This window comes from Danio rerio, chromosome 13 (assembly GCF_049306965.1).
Source record: "Danio rerio strain Tuebingen ecotype United States chromosome 13, GRCz12tu, whole genome shotgun sequence".
Classification (NCBI taxonomy): Eukaryota; Metazoa; Chordata; class Actinopteri; order Cypriniformes; family Danionidae; genus Danio; species Danio rerio.
Window position 1 is genome coordinate 41,356,914 of NC_133188.1, and position 16,381 is coordinate 41,373,294.

Here is a 16,381-nt window from a genome sequence, read left to right on the forward strand (position 1 = left end):
AATTACAGCCAAGAGAGATGGCTTTAATTCTTTTTCTTATTTTAATCATTCTAGATTAAATGTTAGAATGTTCTAAATGAATAGGGCATAGGGGTGATAAGTGGGAATAGAACACAACCAGAAACTATGTTTTTTACAGCTCCAGAGTGGCAAGAGCACAAGTTTGCAATGCACTTCATAGAAAGTTGGTTTTTGAAAACGGCAAATCCACAAACTATGTTTGTAACAACGGAACTTGCGAACTTAGTTGGCTAACAATGGTTTTGGGAAACGCACCACAGGATGTGAATTATATTTTTCCACACTAGGCTAGCCTATGCCGTGCAATAGGTAACAATTTTGCTTTTGACCTAGATATCTAGTCCAAGCATCAAGCATCTTGGCATTATGAATATAATAGCGAAATATTATTATTATTATACAGTAGTGGAAAATGCGCTTTTTTTTTAAACAAGCTGACTTTTTTCCTTTCTCTGCATGCGTGTGAAAAAGAAATGAACAGAGAAAATGAACAGAGGATAAATAATGTACGGCTCACTTTGTGTGCGGATATGCCTATTTATTTCATTCATAACTGCCACTAGATCTGTGTGCATGGGAGTGTTTTACATGAAGTGGCAGATGGTCAAATATTTGTAACCTGTAATAAATAATAAATAGCCTACTGATGAAGTACGTTCTATAACAATCAGGTGATGTGCTCCGTCAACACGATAATCTTAATCTTAATTTGCATTTTGTGTGCTGTGCTGCGGTTTTCATATGTGCACATGTTTAAGATTTGAGGTAATGACATTGCCATGATGGTCAAGGATATTGAAACATTCTTTTCACCCCAATGTAATTTATTGGGGCACTTTAAAGGCTAAAGAACTTAATTCTTAATTGCTTTTTGCAGCCTAGGGCTATACTTTTTACCATGCATTGTATTTTTCTAAAACATACAGTATAGTGTAAAATCATGTTTATTACTATGACAACTAAAAAAAAAATCACATTGTAATTGAACACAGCACATAAGGTACACATACAAAACCGTCTATCTAGTATTGTGAAAAGGCAAAGCTGAAAATCTGTGGTTAAAGCGCCACCCAGTGGTCAAAAGCTGCTGGCGCACCAACTACCGCCGCAGTATGAATGGCGGCAAAGGGAACAAATTGAATTATAGTGACATCTGTACTTGCAAAGTTTCTTTTGGTCAGTTAAATGTCTGCTTAGGAGCATATCAACAGATTTTAAGCAGACAGTCTACTAATACTCAATTGGATCATCAAAAAAAGTGTTACCATTTTTCTTATTCATTTCTATATTGGCTTTTCCCTTTTCCACTTTCATGTCTTCGCTCTTTGCTGCTCTTCCTATTCCACCTTATTCCTGAACTGAAGAGTGTACATACAATAGCACGAGCTAAGGCCGGCGATCTGTCTCAAACATAATAACATTCTCAGTGCAGACTCAAAATGCCGTCCTCTCGTTATTAACACAACACAGCACAGATCATAAGAGCACCGTTATACATACATAATGTGTAGTATTTATTAATTTTTTTTTACATTTTATCATGTACTATATTGTTTATTATTCTTTAACTTAAACATATTTTGCAAATTAGTTAAATAAAATTACGAAACAATGTTTTAGCAACAAACACCCTATATAATAAGTCATCATTTTGTGTTCATTTATTCATCATTTATTCATTAATAAACACAATCAAGCATCATAGTATTAACTGGATAAGAATTAACTACAAAAAAAGAAGAAGAAAAAATATATTAACCCCTAAACACGAATTGGAGTTCACTGATGACCTGCTGTTTGCAGTCAGCCATCAATCAAGCACTTTGTCTGTGGGTTGCACCATCAAGCCTGTAGATTGTAAAGAAGTGCACAGCAGCTTCCCTTCATAGACAATGCATTTACACTGTCAGCGCTCCTAATGAGATTATACAAAAGCCTCTTAATCGGCATTTCCTTGTCTGATTTGACAAATAATGCGCCATCCTATCAGACTTTGTGGAATATGAGAAGCCAAGCAGGGGAGAGATTATGAAGCTGTTGGGTTAATCCTAATGTTGGCTTTCTTAAGGGTGCTCACTGTACTCATCGAAGAGGAGAGAAAAGACCATATAATCTTCTCCTCCACTCCTCAATTACTCCTCTCTGCAGGAACTTCTTAAAGCCGCAGCGAGTTATCAGTTTTTCTATCCGAGAGCGGAAAAAAAAAAAAAAGAAACTAAAGGAAAAGGAAAAGCAAAGAAAGCTGAGGAGGAAGAAGGGGGGGATGTCTGGAAAAGAGAAATAAAAATGATAGAAGATGAAACAGCAGAGAGAGAGAGGAAAGAGCAGTTTCATACAGCAAGAGGGCTGCTAGGGCTTCAAATTATTAAAAAATAATAACCCAATTCCCTTTGATACCTGGAATTTGTATTCATTCCAATTAAATAAATGAATCAAGAAGTATTTCAAATAAAAAGACAATGATGCATAATGATATTAAACATTTTCACTTAATATTGGCCAATGTATGGTAATTAAATAAATTAACACAAACACATACTTACTGTACACTTTCAAGGCTTAGGGTTTGGTTTAGAATTTTTGCTAAGCCAATGCAATTATGCATAATTTACTGCTACTATAGTTCTATATAGTACTAAAGAAAGAAAATATCTAATTAGGACCCTGAAAAAACGTATTTCCAAAACTTAAAAAAAATGTTTTATGACTTTTTTTTACTTTTTCAAACAAATGAATTAAATTATGAATAATGAGATAGTGGAAAAAGTATGAAAAATGTAATGAATGATTGAATGAAAATTGGCCATAGTGCATGTGTGTGAATGAGCGTGTATGGAAGTTTCCCAGCGATAGGTTGCAGCTGGAAGGGCATCCACTGTGTAAAACATACAGTATGCTGGATACGTTGGTGGTTCATTCTGCTGTAGTGACCCCAGATTAATAAAGGGACAAAGACGAAAAGAAAATGAATGAATAAATGAATGAATTAGCAAATAAACTTAAAAACAAACTACATTAAGCAGTGTTCGGCAAGCTACTTGGCAAATGTAGTGAGCTAAGATATCAGTTACTGTACTTAAAATATAGGTTAACTACACTAAAAACTACATCCTGGGAAATGCAGCAAGCTAAGCTAAAAGCTACTTGGCAAAAGTAGCTAAGCTACATCTAAGGCAGGGATGGGCAAACTTGATCCTCGAGGGCCGGTGTCCTTGCAGAGTTTTGTTCCAACACTAGTCAAACACACCTAAACAAATCAGTGTCTTCAAGATCACTTGAACTCTATAGGGGAGTCTGTTCGAATAGGGTTGGAGCTAAACTATGCAGGACACTGGCCCTCCAGGATTAAGTTTGCCCACACCTGATCTAAGGTATATTTTTTTATTTTTACTAACTGATCCGCAATCGGTCAATGTAGTTTGTGTGGACGTTACTGCGCTACTAATTTACTAATTACCGATGCTACTGCCACGCTACGGAGAAATAAAGTTAAGCTAGTAGTATCACTACTTGGAGTGTCCAACACTGAAATTACACTCACTGGCAACTTATTGGACACCCAAAGCTGTCCAACTGCTCGTTAACTCAAATTTCTAATCAGCCAATCACAAGACAGCAATTCTACAAGCATTTAGGCGTGTAGACATGGTCAAGACGATCTGCTGCAGTTCAACTGAACACCAGAATAGGGAAGAAAGATGATTTAAGTGACTTTAAACATGGCATGGTTTTTGGTGCCTGATGAGATGGTCTGAGTATTTCAGAAACTGCTGATCTACTGGGATTTTCATGCAAAACTATCTCTAAGGTTCACAGAGAAGGGTCCAAAAAAGAGAAAATATCCAGTGAGCTGCAGTTCTGTGGGCGCAAATGCCTTGTTGATGCCAGAGGTCAGAGGAGAATGTATCTGAGTATTGTTGCTGATCATGTCCATCCCTTTTTGACCACAGTGTAACCATCTTCTGATGGCTACTTTCAGCAGGATAACACAACATGTCATAAAGCGCAAATTATCTCAGACTGGTTTATTGAACATGACAAGGAGTTCATTGTACTAAAATTTCACAGTCAATAGTCCTCAATCCAATAAAACACATGGGATGTGGTGGAATGGGAAATTCACATCATGGATGTGCAGCCAACAAATCTGCAGCAACTGCGTGATGCTATCATGTCAATATGGACCCAAAATCTGAGGAATATTTCCAGTACCTTGTTGAATCTATGCCACAAAGAATTAAGGCAGTTCTATATGCAAACGGGGGTCAAACCAGGTACTAGTAACCTGTACCTAATAAAGTGGCCAATAAGTGTAATTAACTTTAAATTTAATTTTGTATATTTTTGTATTTTATATGATGAGTTGCACTTTCTTTTAAACACTTCATGACCTTTATAAACAACTAATACAAATATAAAAGTGTAGGTTTCCTAGCTTTTCAAGCTGCAGACAAATAATACAATAGTAGACATATTTTTTTAACCGTTTCCCTTCCTCATGCAATGCTACCACTTACTAGACCCAAGCAAGATCCCAAATAACCCAATCTGACTGAATGAGCCACATTATAAGCCATCCCAGAACAACACGCCATTTAAATGTGAAAATAATTTCTCCACACATTATCTGGGATGGCAGGCTGCTGCATATTTTGCCTTTTGTATCTCTGGTTCTACCATCTGAAGAAGTTGCGATGCTGTTACATGTCTTATTAGGGCAAATATTTCCTCTGAGCCCCAGTTGGTTGAACCAATCCAGCATATATCCTCCAGCCGGAGCTCTCCAGGGATGTGTCCGATTCCTCAGATGAGCTGCGAGCGCAGAGGAAAGTAATGACTGGTGCAAGGCAGAGTGAGGCCTGATAATAAAAGAGCTTTCTGTGGGGAATTAAGGCCCGAGTGTCAGGCTGAGCTCTCCCTTGAGCTTCTGGGCCTGCGAGATTTCCTTCTTTCCCCTCGGCGGGTTGAGGATAAATTGATGATACAGAACAAAAGACAAATGAAATTAATCTTCTAGCCAGCTGATGCCGATTGAGATTACACCCCCCTACAAAAAATACACCATTGATATATTGGCTGAGAAGAGTAATGTCTGTAGTATTTGTACGTAGATGTACGTATAAGACAAATATTGTTGAAGTCAAAACTACACTGTAAGAATTTTTACACTGTAAAAATATTATGGTAAACTTTGTATAACTTTGTATAACTTTTACACTGTAAAAAATGCAGGGTTCCATGAAATTGATTTGTGTTGGGACAACGTGAAATAATTAAGTTAACCTATCAGTTTTTGCAAATTTGAGTGGATTGAACATAAAACAATCAAGTTTCCTTAAAAAACCTTAAGAATTGTATTATTTCAGTTCATGTTAAATAAGTAGTTTAAATAAGTACAGCAAACATTGTTTTTTGACTGTAAAATATGTATATTTTATATGTATTTATGTATAATTATATATTTTTGAAAATTTCTTAACTCGATTAAAATAAAGTACCATAACAACTTTTTTTTTACCTAGTCATATTTTTTCACTGTATTAGCCCTTCTTCGAAATTCAAATTTTTCTATTTTTATTATGTCCAAAATGCAGATTTGTATTCCCCCAGGACATTTTAAATATAAAGCCTTTTTCATACTTGATGCGTTCACTAGTTCGCTTGAGTGAGCGCAGCAAATGTGACATCATCGATGTGTTTGTGGAGTTTCGTTTTGGGTGCTTACAGCATGATTTCGGCTGGCGGGGCGCATGATTTTTTTTTTTGAGACTTGAGTGAACAGTTTGCGCTGCAAAAATGAATATTAACCATTTTGAAGAGATTTTGTCTAAAACAGGTAGACATATCTGCCAACATTTGTTGGGGTGCGGCACGAACTGGGGTGGGGGTGGGGGGTTTACGCGAACTAATGAGTGGGGGGTTTACGGGGGGTGAAATTCCAGGAGTTTTTCAGGAGACAGAACAAAACGGCAGATGGGTCTGAAATACGAGATACTCCCGGGAAAAATGGCAAGTGTGCAGTTAGACCTGTACAGACATCTTTATGATCTGTGATCATAGAGATAACCAGATGATCAATAGTTATTGCCTAGAAATTGCAACAGCCGTGGGAAAGGTGGAATGTTTTTGTTAAAGGTTTGGAAAAACCAGAAGGACGAGTTTGTTAAAGCCAAAATAGGCCATGGCAAAGTGGATACTCAGGTACACAATTACAGAAATATGTTACAAAAATTGTTGTAGTTACAAAACTAAAATATAGTCACAAATTGGAAAGGAATTTTTGAACCCATCGATTTATAATATACTGATGCCCTGTTTTTCTAGGCTTTTGATAATGGACAGGAATGTTGGACTATTATTACCTTTTTAGCATAAGAAGAAGACAGAAACTGGCCAGACAATAATGTGTGAATTGTGGAGTGGGTTAAATAAAAAATAAAAAAATCTGTATTTTTTTTAAGTTTGCTGTTTTTTGCTTTTATTCTTGCCATAATAAAAAAAAAACATATATTTGTAGAACAACTCATGTTCTCTTGTCATTAATATTTTAATAAACTTTAAAAGGTCTGAGATATGAACAAAAGCAAGTGATGCATCAAAGTTCAATAAAAAGTTTTTTGAATGGTTATAAAAATCCTTATAATCATTAAAACAATTTAGAAAAACAATAAAAATAATTAGTTTAAAAATCTTTAACGATATTAATGATAAACTTCCTACTTCTCTGTTTATCCGTCTGACATTACAGTCAGTTTTTTTTTAATGCCCCTTGTCATTTTAAAGAATTTCACAACGGCCAATGCAGCAATAAAAGCCTTGTCCGTTCCGCAAGGTGCACGATGCGGTGCCAGGCTAAAGTATAAATTCAGCTTAATAGTATTATTAACTAATTTCTTATAACTAACGTCTGTACTGTGATGACAGTAAATAATATTGTGAAAATATTTTCACAAGATACTAATGTAAGGTTCTGTGTGATTGGTAAAGTGGTCTCAATTTCACTGTAATATTTCAAATGCATATTCTGATCTGGTTTTTGGCATTGATAAAATCTTTGCCAGATGCTCCCCACTATAGAGCAACTGGTTCACAGCTCAAACTCACTACCAATCAAGGGCAATTTGTGAGGCTTTTGTTGTCTTAAATGTATGACTGTTTGTTCTGAGTTGAGTATTTAAGGGAAAGATGCATCATTGAAATCTTGTAAGCAAGATGCCCCATTGCAGCGTTGTGAGTCTCTGAGCTTTTTCATTTGAGATAATGCACTTCATCTTTTCTTGTCATCTAACTCTTTAATTTATCTTTGTGTAATTTATATTGAGTAATTTCTAAATTGGCTTTTAATTATTTGATTAAAATAATTAATCAAATAATTAATCGTCATGCGCAAAGCACAAAACGCAGGGCGCAAACGCTTTTAGGGCGTGTCAGGACGCGTTTTTGCTAATTTAAGGACGGGAAATCTGCCTTGCGCTTCGGCGCATGGTCTAATAGGGCTGAGTTTATTTTCTTAATGAGTTATAGGTGTGTTTTAAGAATAAACCAAATAGAGTCTCATCTCCCATTCCCTTTAAGATCCAGCTGCGTCGCGCCAAGAGTGCATTCGCTATTTACAGGACGCAAAGTAAGTCTAAGTGGAAAAAATGAGCATTTCACAAGCAAACAGTTAACAGTTGACAGTTTTTTAAAAAGAAAACTGTTAAACAGAGCATCTACTACTAGTTTCTCAAATTAGCAACGTGCCAGCGGTCCGCCTCAGAGCGCCAAGCTTAAACTACCAAAAGACTACTGCGTCACGCCTTGCGCCACACTGCGCCGGGTGTATGATAGGGCCCAAAGTGTTAAGTTTTGATGCATTCTGAATTCTCCTGAAATCTTTTATATGCAGTAGATTGTGTGGAGGCTGGTGCTACCGAACCTTGAACTATGTACATAATATCCAAATGAAGCACACGACACTGTATGGAGCAGTTGGCACATCAGTGTGGAGACTATTTAATTTCTGGTTATCACTGATTTAGCAAGTTGTATGGAAATGACTAAATTAACTACATGTTTAGTAGGAATGAGGAGGCTGCAACCGGTCTAATTGGATATTAGTTAACCCTGCATCTTGTGACTAACTTCAGAATGTTGAGATCTTGTTCGTTAGAATGTGCGCAAATCCCGGGGCGTGACAACTTTGTGCGGGATTGGGTCCCTAAAGAACGTATAACAAAAGAGTATGGGATAAAATTTACATTAAAACTCTAAATTGAGTCATAAATGATGAATGTGATCCATTCTTATAATTAGAAATACAGTCTAAATTTGACGATCATATAAAAGTGGAGTCAGATTAATTTCAGAGGTGAAAAACAAATATAAATAATTCTAATTGATAATTGAATTCCATTTAGAAGCACTAGAAAAGGCTTACATGCATTTAATCTTTGACCATGCTGTTAGTTTCATCATTGGGCTAATAGATGGACTTCTACACTAGAATTTATTTCAAAGTGGTTTGTTCTGTAGCCAATAAAACATTATAATAATCTTAAAAGGATAAATTTAGAATTTTTGGGACAAGAACGAATGAAACAGCTGTAAAGATGGCAAGAAACTTGGGTCAAATCTTATCAAATGAATAATTGCATTGAATAAATATTTAAGCATTAACACTTTCAGATTAATCACGACTTAAAAGTTATCGTTGACAGCCTTAACCATACAAAAAGGAAAATATCTTTCTCCAGAAGAAACATAAAACTGTAAAAGAAGTGAAAAATGTCCTTGCTCTGATAAACATCACTCGCAAACTATTAGAAAAAGTCTTTGGTACAATGAAACGGCATCTACATTTTACCCCATGTGACTATTGAAATCTGGAATCCTTGGAAGGATGAGGATAAAGTCATGGTACAGTATAACAAAAAAAATCTTTCATATTGATGAAGGGAATAGAAACAGAACTTAAAAAAACCTCATTGATATTTGGGTAGGTGTAATATCTTTCATATTTATAAGTGTATGTAAAGTGAAGCTGTAGCACAGTACGTCTGAATATATAATGACACGTACAATGTCAATATATTGATGGCATGTATAGTGTAAAGTTTTGTACTGTACAGTATGTATACTTCAGAAAGGAACAAATGTTCATAAATCTTTCAGAATTGGTGGGATGTTATTAATGTTTAAAGTTTGGTCAGAACAACTGTGAACAATTGTTTGAGCAATATTGATTTCACTAGATTTCATTTCACTTGAGCTTTTATCATTCAGAATTTTGAAGTGGTTAAGATTATTTTGAAAGTAGTCCATAAACTTTTATGCTCACCAAGGCTGCGTGATTGATCAAAACATTATTCAAATATTGTAATCTAACTTTGTTGAACTTTGACAAATGAATTTGTTTCTTTATTAGATATTTGGCATTACATTTAATATAACATAACATTTATACTACATTTAACGGTTTTATTTTATGTATTTATAATAAACATTGTTATTATTTTTTTTTACAATTGTTTGCATTTATATATATATATATATATATATATATATATATATATATATATATATATATATATATATATATATATATATATATATATATATATATATATATACCTTTAGTTCAAACTATACATATTTACTGTTAACACAGATTAACCCAAAGTAAAAAATATTGTTTAATATAGAGAAAATAAATGTAATGTGTATTTATATAGTGCATATATTATGTACGGCCATACTGTTCAGCCAAAGCACATCACAATCATGAGGGGGGTCTCTCCACACCACAACCAGTGTGCAGCATCCACTTGGATGATGCGACAGCAGCCACAGGACAATGATGCCAGTGTGCTCACCACACACCAGCTATTAGTTGTGTGGAGAGACAGTGATAGAGCCAATTTGGTGGATGGGGATGATTGGGAGGCTATGATCAGTAAGGGATGATGGATGGAATGTGGCCAGGACATGAGAAGTGCCATGGGATTTTTAATGAGCACAGAGGGTCAGGACCTCGATTTAACGCTAAAAATATTTATTCCTCCCAAAGGAAAAAAAACAAAAAAACAAAAAAACATTGTCTTAAAAGTAAAATATTGAATATTGAAGCAAAAATGTTGATAATTTTTAAAATAAATTTGGTTCTACATGAAGTCAAAATCCATGTATACATATAATAGTAGGTTATGCTATTGGCGGTTAATTTATTTTCAACAATGAAGTAAACTACAGGTATCTGTTGGTGCTTTCAGTATGGCTATAAATGTCAAACAAAAAGAAATACAATTTTAGAAACACATTTAAAAACTAAAAACATATAAACAGTTCCTTTCCTTGTGGTCACATGACATGAAAACAGCTGGTTTAAAGCAAAATATTCACTTTTTTCAGTGTATCCTGCTTGCCTCAAAACTTTGAACTATATTGCAGAGTATTAAAGTTCATCAACACATCAAAAAACAAATTACAAATAGAATAGCAAAAACTACATTTTATCCGATGTGAATTTAATTCACATTCATAATGCATACATAATCCTCTTTAATATACACATAATACATAATTCTTTTTTATAATTCACCATAAAGTAATATACGGTATTGTGCATACATGTTGCTAACCATCTTACCTATCAAGTTCATGCTTATAAACTGCATTTTTATGAAGTGTTTACATTTAAGATGCTCCCAATATGTTGACAGTTCAACTTAGCTTCTATCCAAACACACAAATAAACAATAAATAAGGACGAGCTCACCCTCAGGGAACAGGAAAACAGTGAATGAGTAATAAAAACTCAGGAGACTAGGAAGTACTCCATTGAAATGCAGCGGATGAGGATACTCTGTTTAGTTAACTCAAGGTGAATCTGCAAATGTGTGTGTGTGTGTAGATATTGGTGGATCTAATTAAAGAGGTAAATGTGCTGATGAGCTATTTGTGTGTTCCTCCACTGAGAATCTGTCAAGCTGGAGGAACGCAACCCTTGTAGACACGATAAGCCCTGGTTTCTCTCATTGATTTTGTGTCTTGACTCTGGCCGAGGGGGACGTACCTGAGAAGCCGGCACTGCAGACACACGCGAATCCCCCCGGTTTGTTGATGCACACAGATTCATGAAGGCAAGGGGAAGAGTCACATTCGTTTACATCCAGGTTACAATGCGGTCCAAAATATCCAGGGACACAGCTACATTGGAATCTGGAAATACACACAAAAAGTTGTTTTGTTGCCAGTTGTGGCCAAATTCAACTTCACAATGTATTTGTTAAAAATAGAGCTCATAAATCCGATTCTGAATATAATTTATAAAATAATAAATTAAAATAAAATAATATAATATAATATAAAATAATATAATTTATTCTTAATAAAATAAGTCATTTTTAAAGTTTCAGACAAATTTATAAAATTATAATTTTGTCTCCAACTTTAATCAATAATCCCAAAAAAAACATCATTTATTATTTTTTCAATAGATTCTTCAAAAATACTGATTCCTCAATTAATGAAATATAAATATTCAATATTGACAACAGTTAACTTAAAATGAAATGAAAAAAGTTATGTTATTATATAGATAATCTATTATATAAAATACAAACATTTTTGTACATTTTCAGTCAATCTTAAAAAAAAATTCACTAATACCCACAATTGTTCAAAAATGCTGATTTATCTAGTAATGTGAAATGTGAAATATTTGAGATTGAATCATTTATTCATAATAAAATGTAAACGTTACTATAAGGTATTATATAATTCATAATCTAATAAATAATATAAACATTTTGTTACATTTTATTTTGAATGAATGATTCAGTCAGGCAACGCGGTGGCTCAATGGGTAGCATGTTCGCCTCACAGCAAGAAGATCGCTGGTTCGAGCCTCGGCTGGGTCAGTAGGCATTTCGTGTGGAGTTTGCAGGTAAATTGGTTATGTTAAAATTGAGTTTGTGTATGAGTGTGTGTGTGTGTGTGTGTGTGTGTGTGTGTGTGTGTGTGTGTGTGTGAGAATGAGAGTGTATGGATGTTTCCCAATGATGGGTTGCAGCTGGAAGAGCATCCGCTGTGTAAAACATATGCTGGATAAATTGGCGATTCATTTGAGATTGAATTATTCATTCATAATAAAAAAGTAAAAATATATAAATTTTTCATAATATAATACAAACAGTTTTGTACAATTTATTTTGAATTAATGATTCAGTCAATTATCAAAAATATCAGTGAATAATTTTTTCAATAAATTATTTAAAAATGCTGATACATCCAGTAATGAAATGACACATTTGACATTGACTAAATCATTACTTCAAAATAAAAATGTAAAAAAGTTTGTATTATATATTTCATTACATAATATAATACAAACGTTTTTGTACATTTTATTTTGAATTAATGATTCAGTTAATCTTCAAACCAATCATTATTTAACTTTTTTTTTCAATTCTTTAAAAAACGCTGATTCATCTATTAAATAAATATGAAGTATTTATGATTGACTGAATCATTAATTCAAAAATAAAATATAAAACAAATTGCATTATATCATTTATAATATAATATATAATACAAATATTTTGTACATTTTATTCTGATTTAATGATTCAGTCAATCTTCAAAAAATACTTAATTGAATACTTTTCCAATAGATTTTTCAAAAATGCGGATTCATTTAGTACTGAGATATGAAATATTCAATATTGACAATTGTTCATTTAAAATAAAATGTAAAAGTTTGTATTATTATATAATTCATAATATAATAAATAATAAAACATTTGTCACATTTTTTTAGAATTAACGATTCAGTCAATTATAAAAAATATCAGTGAAATATTTGTTCAATAGATTCTTTAAAAAGTAATGAAATATGACATAGACATTGACTAAAACATTAATTAAAAAATATTTTCAATTAGTCAATCTTAAATAATTCATATTTTATTCACTAGATGAATCTGCATTTTTGAAGAATCTATTGAATCGATCTATTTTTAATATTACCTACATTGTAGCATTCTTTGGCTTTATTATGATATAGCTAGACTGTAAACAAAGTTGGGGGGAGAGAAAATTGTGACGCCTACTTCAGCGATATATTTTAAATGATAATCACTGCTACCTATTGGCATAAAAATGTAATGGCTATCCTTAATTTTTTTGCATTTAAACTTTGAATTTACTTTGAAGTTATTATAAACATAAATATTCATTTCTAGACTGCAAACACCTTCCCCAGTACTTCCATGACCATCTGAATAATAGTTATAATCTAATAATAAATCCATATTTTAAACTACACAAATTTTATTGTCGACGGCTACGATTATGTGATTTTGTAGATTAAGCGATTTTGTCAAGATCAAATCTTAAAGTGCATCTTGAATGGTTGCAGACATGCCATCAGTTTTCATACAGTATGACACACAACTCCAGAAAAAAAAAAAAAAAGATTAAATCCTGTAACCCAATGCTCATTAACTGTGCAGCTTTTCATCATTTACAACACAGCTGTCTGCGAAAGAAGGAGTTCTGCATCTGCATGAGAGTGAATAGTGGCTGACTTGCAAAGGTCTGATTGACAGGAAAAAGATCTGAAGATTGTCTGTTAATCATGACTTTGACTGCTGCTATTATTGGACAAAACGGACTGACAAGCTGAATCGGTCTCAAATATTCTGTCACCTGTCTGATCGGTGAGAACTTGGCCAGTTCAATGATTCTGTGATGGATGGGATCTCACACAGCGTGTACGGAGTTCAAACTTTAACAAGACATTTTATTTGGTTATCTGCTATGATTTTTGCTTTGTTTTACCACTCTGGTGTCCTGCTTTTTTTTCTTAATTCAGCACAATGCATTTCTGACACACAATGCTTAGTAAACAATGCCTTTACATTTCCAAGAAGTGAGATTTGTTTAATGTGTGGCATAATTTTATCTGAAAAATCTAAACATGGTGGGGCATTTCTAGTAGCCTCTTCACTTTTAAAAATACATTTAAAAAAAAATTGTCAAAAATGTATGATATCATTCAGTGAAAATAATTGCTGCAGAACTATATAAGTGCATTTTATACATTATGGATTCCTCTGACAAAAACTGGCTTAAAGAACACATTTACAACAATATCATGAAATATTATTGCAACCCACAGAGTTTGGTAAACTATGTCCTGCATATTTTTTTGGTAAACTATGTCTTGATCTTAATAATCTGCATATTTGTTTCCTAATATTACACAAATTATTGTTTTTAGCAGCCATGACATGTTAAACATTTAGTTTGATAACACAACATGTCAACAAATATAGTAAAAACACACTATAAGCTTTATAACTATAAGCTATATGTGTCTTTTATTATGTTATATCTTTAAGAGCCTAGTCTGATGTAGGTTGAGTTTTATTCTCTTGAGTTAGAATAAAAATTGATCAACAATTGAGCTTCTAAAAGATTTGTAGAGTAAAATTATCATTTGGAAATGTTTTAAAAGCATTTTAATAGAGTTTAAAGCATTTGGGCATAAATGGCCTGTTTTCACCGAGTGGTACTCTAAAGTACAGGTCACCTTTATCCGGGATGTGTTTCTACTGCCAAAAGGGTACCAATGGTGGGTGTGATGTACTACAAAAGTTTCATTTGATGTCATTCTCGTTTGAGGAAATGTCCAAGTAAAGCTGTACCGGTCATACACATATCATAGAAGAAGCACTTCTTACAAAACAGATGCTTTATACACATAAATACTTGTGTATAAACGTTCATTATCAAATCATTCTTTAAACTGCAGATCAATGATAGGGCGAAATAGCCTACTGTAACTTTTACAATTATATAAAATAAATAAATAAATGTAACATATATAATGACGTACAGTATATATATATATAACATATATAATGACGTATATATAACATGTAGATGTAACACATACAGCCCCCTGCAGTCTTCGATATGTTACTAATTACAGAAAAACTACACACAGCATACATTTGGTCCTTATTTGGGTTCAAAAACAACATGCAACATATAGCCTATACAGTGCAAACCTCTCATCTGTATCTCTAATCTTCACCAGCACATGTAACCTCTTGTTAGAAAGTAATTCTGTCATTCCGAGTTCATAATAGTCCGAAAGGTGATGATAACAGTTAAACAGATTGCAAGTTTTTGCAAGCAGTTTGTTCATGTTTTAGGTTGCTGAAAGAATCATTTGCTCCTTTTCCAGCTTCTCCTTAGTTTATTTGCGTTTTTGTCCCTTTCTGAAAGGATTGGATGTAAGAAGCACTTATCATCATAAGCTCAGGAAGTTCATTATATCAACTATAGACCGCGGCTCCAGCTTTAAACGGTCTTGTAAACAACTATGGGGCACAGGGTAAATTCTGCTCTTCTTCTTGGCTTTGTTGCTGTTCATCAAGATGAGGATAAGGTTTGTTTTGTGTATATGTTATTTTATTTGTATATATTTGCTGTGTATTTAAAAAAGGCGCTTCCTTTGTTTTCATTTAATTTCAGTCAGCCAATAGCATTTAGCTGCACATCTAGCTCTGCCTTTTGGTACCCCCTTTTGTTGTGCTTGGTACCCTTCCGAAAGGGTACCCAAAAAGTGGTACGTTTTGCTTTTTGGTACATTTTGACAGTGGAAACAGCCATAAAAGTGTGCCAAACCGTACCGTACTATACCAGTTAGTGGAAACAGGCAACAAAAGGTACACTCAGTGGTTATTTAAAATGACCATCTATTTGTTTCATTGATTTTATAGTTTTTTTAACCTATATGGTATAGTTAACATCAGATGAAACCAAAACAATACTACATAAAGGTTGACCCAATCATCCCTGAACAACACACTGCCTTCTCAAGCGTTCACAAGATATCAAAGCAAACATTTGTAATCTACTACTACCAGTATACACTGTAGTATACTAAAAACAGACCAACAACCTAAAAGAGCTCCACCGAGAGTGACCTCCTCCAAATCAAGCCCTGCCGTGTCAAAAGAGCACTTGCGTTGAAGAGAGTATAAGTTGTGAGCAAACGGAAACACCTGAAGTGAAATCCCTCAGACGGAAGCAATTCGGGAGCAGCGCTGGGAAGCGGACGCACACAAGGGAGACTGTACATGATAGGAGACAAAGTGGAGACAAACCATTTAGGACTCAAATTGGCCTCGGGACTCCTCTGCCCATATGTCGGACTGAACCACGAGCGGCCCTGAGGCACCCATTAAAGCACAACGAGGAGAAGATCTAGTAGAAGAAAAGCCAATATACAGGCGTGATGCGAACCTCCTGAACTATTCTCACTTGTGTTTAGACCAGCAGCTTATAGATGTCAAGGATGAAAAAG

At 34.0% G+C, this 16,381-nt stretch overlaps 1 protein-coding gene across 7 annotated transcripts in view; it reads right to left on the reverse strand.

Annotated features, from left to right (window-relative positions):
- Positions 1–16,381, reverse strand: part of eys (eyes shut homolog) — a 522,196-nt gene that overhangs the window by 212,486 nt on the left and 293,329 nt on the right. For all 7 annotated transcript variants that reach the window (XM_073920212.1, XM_073920209.1, XM_073920210.1 and 4 more), the window contains one exon: positions 11,075–11,220. Coding sequence is in view for 5 of the 7 variants with exons in the window: in XM_073920209.1 (XP_073776310.1) it covers positions 11,075–11,220 (146 nt within the window). In the remaining 2 variants the exon portion in view is untranslated. The remainder of the gene's footprint in view (positions 1–11,074; positions 11,221–16,381) is intronic.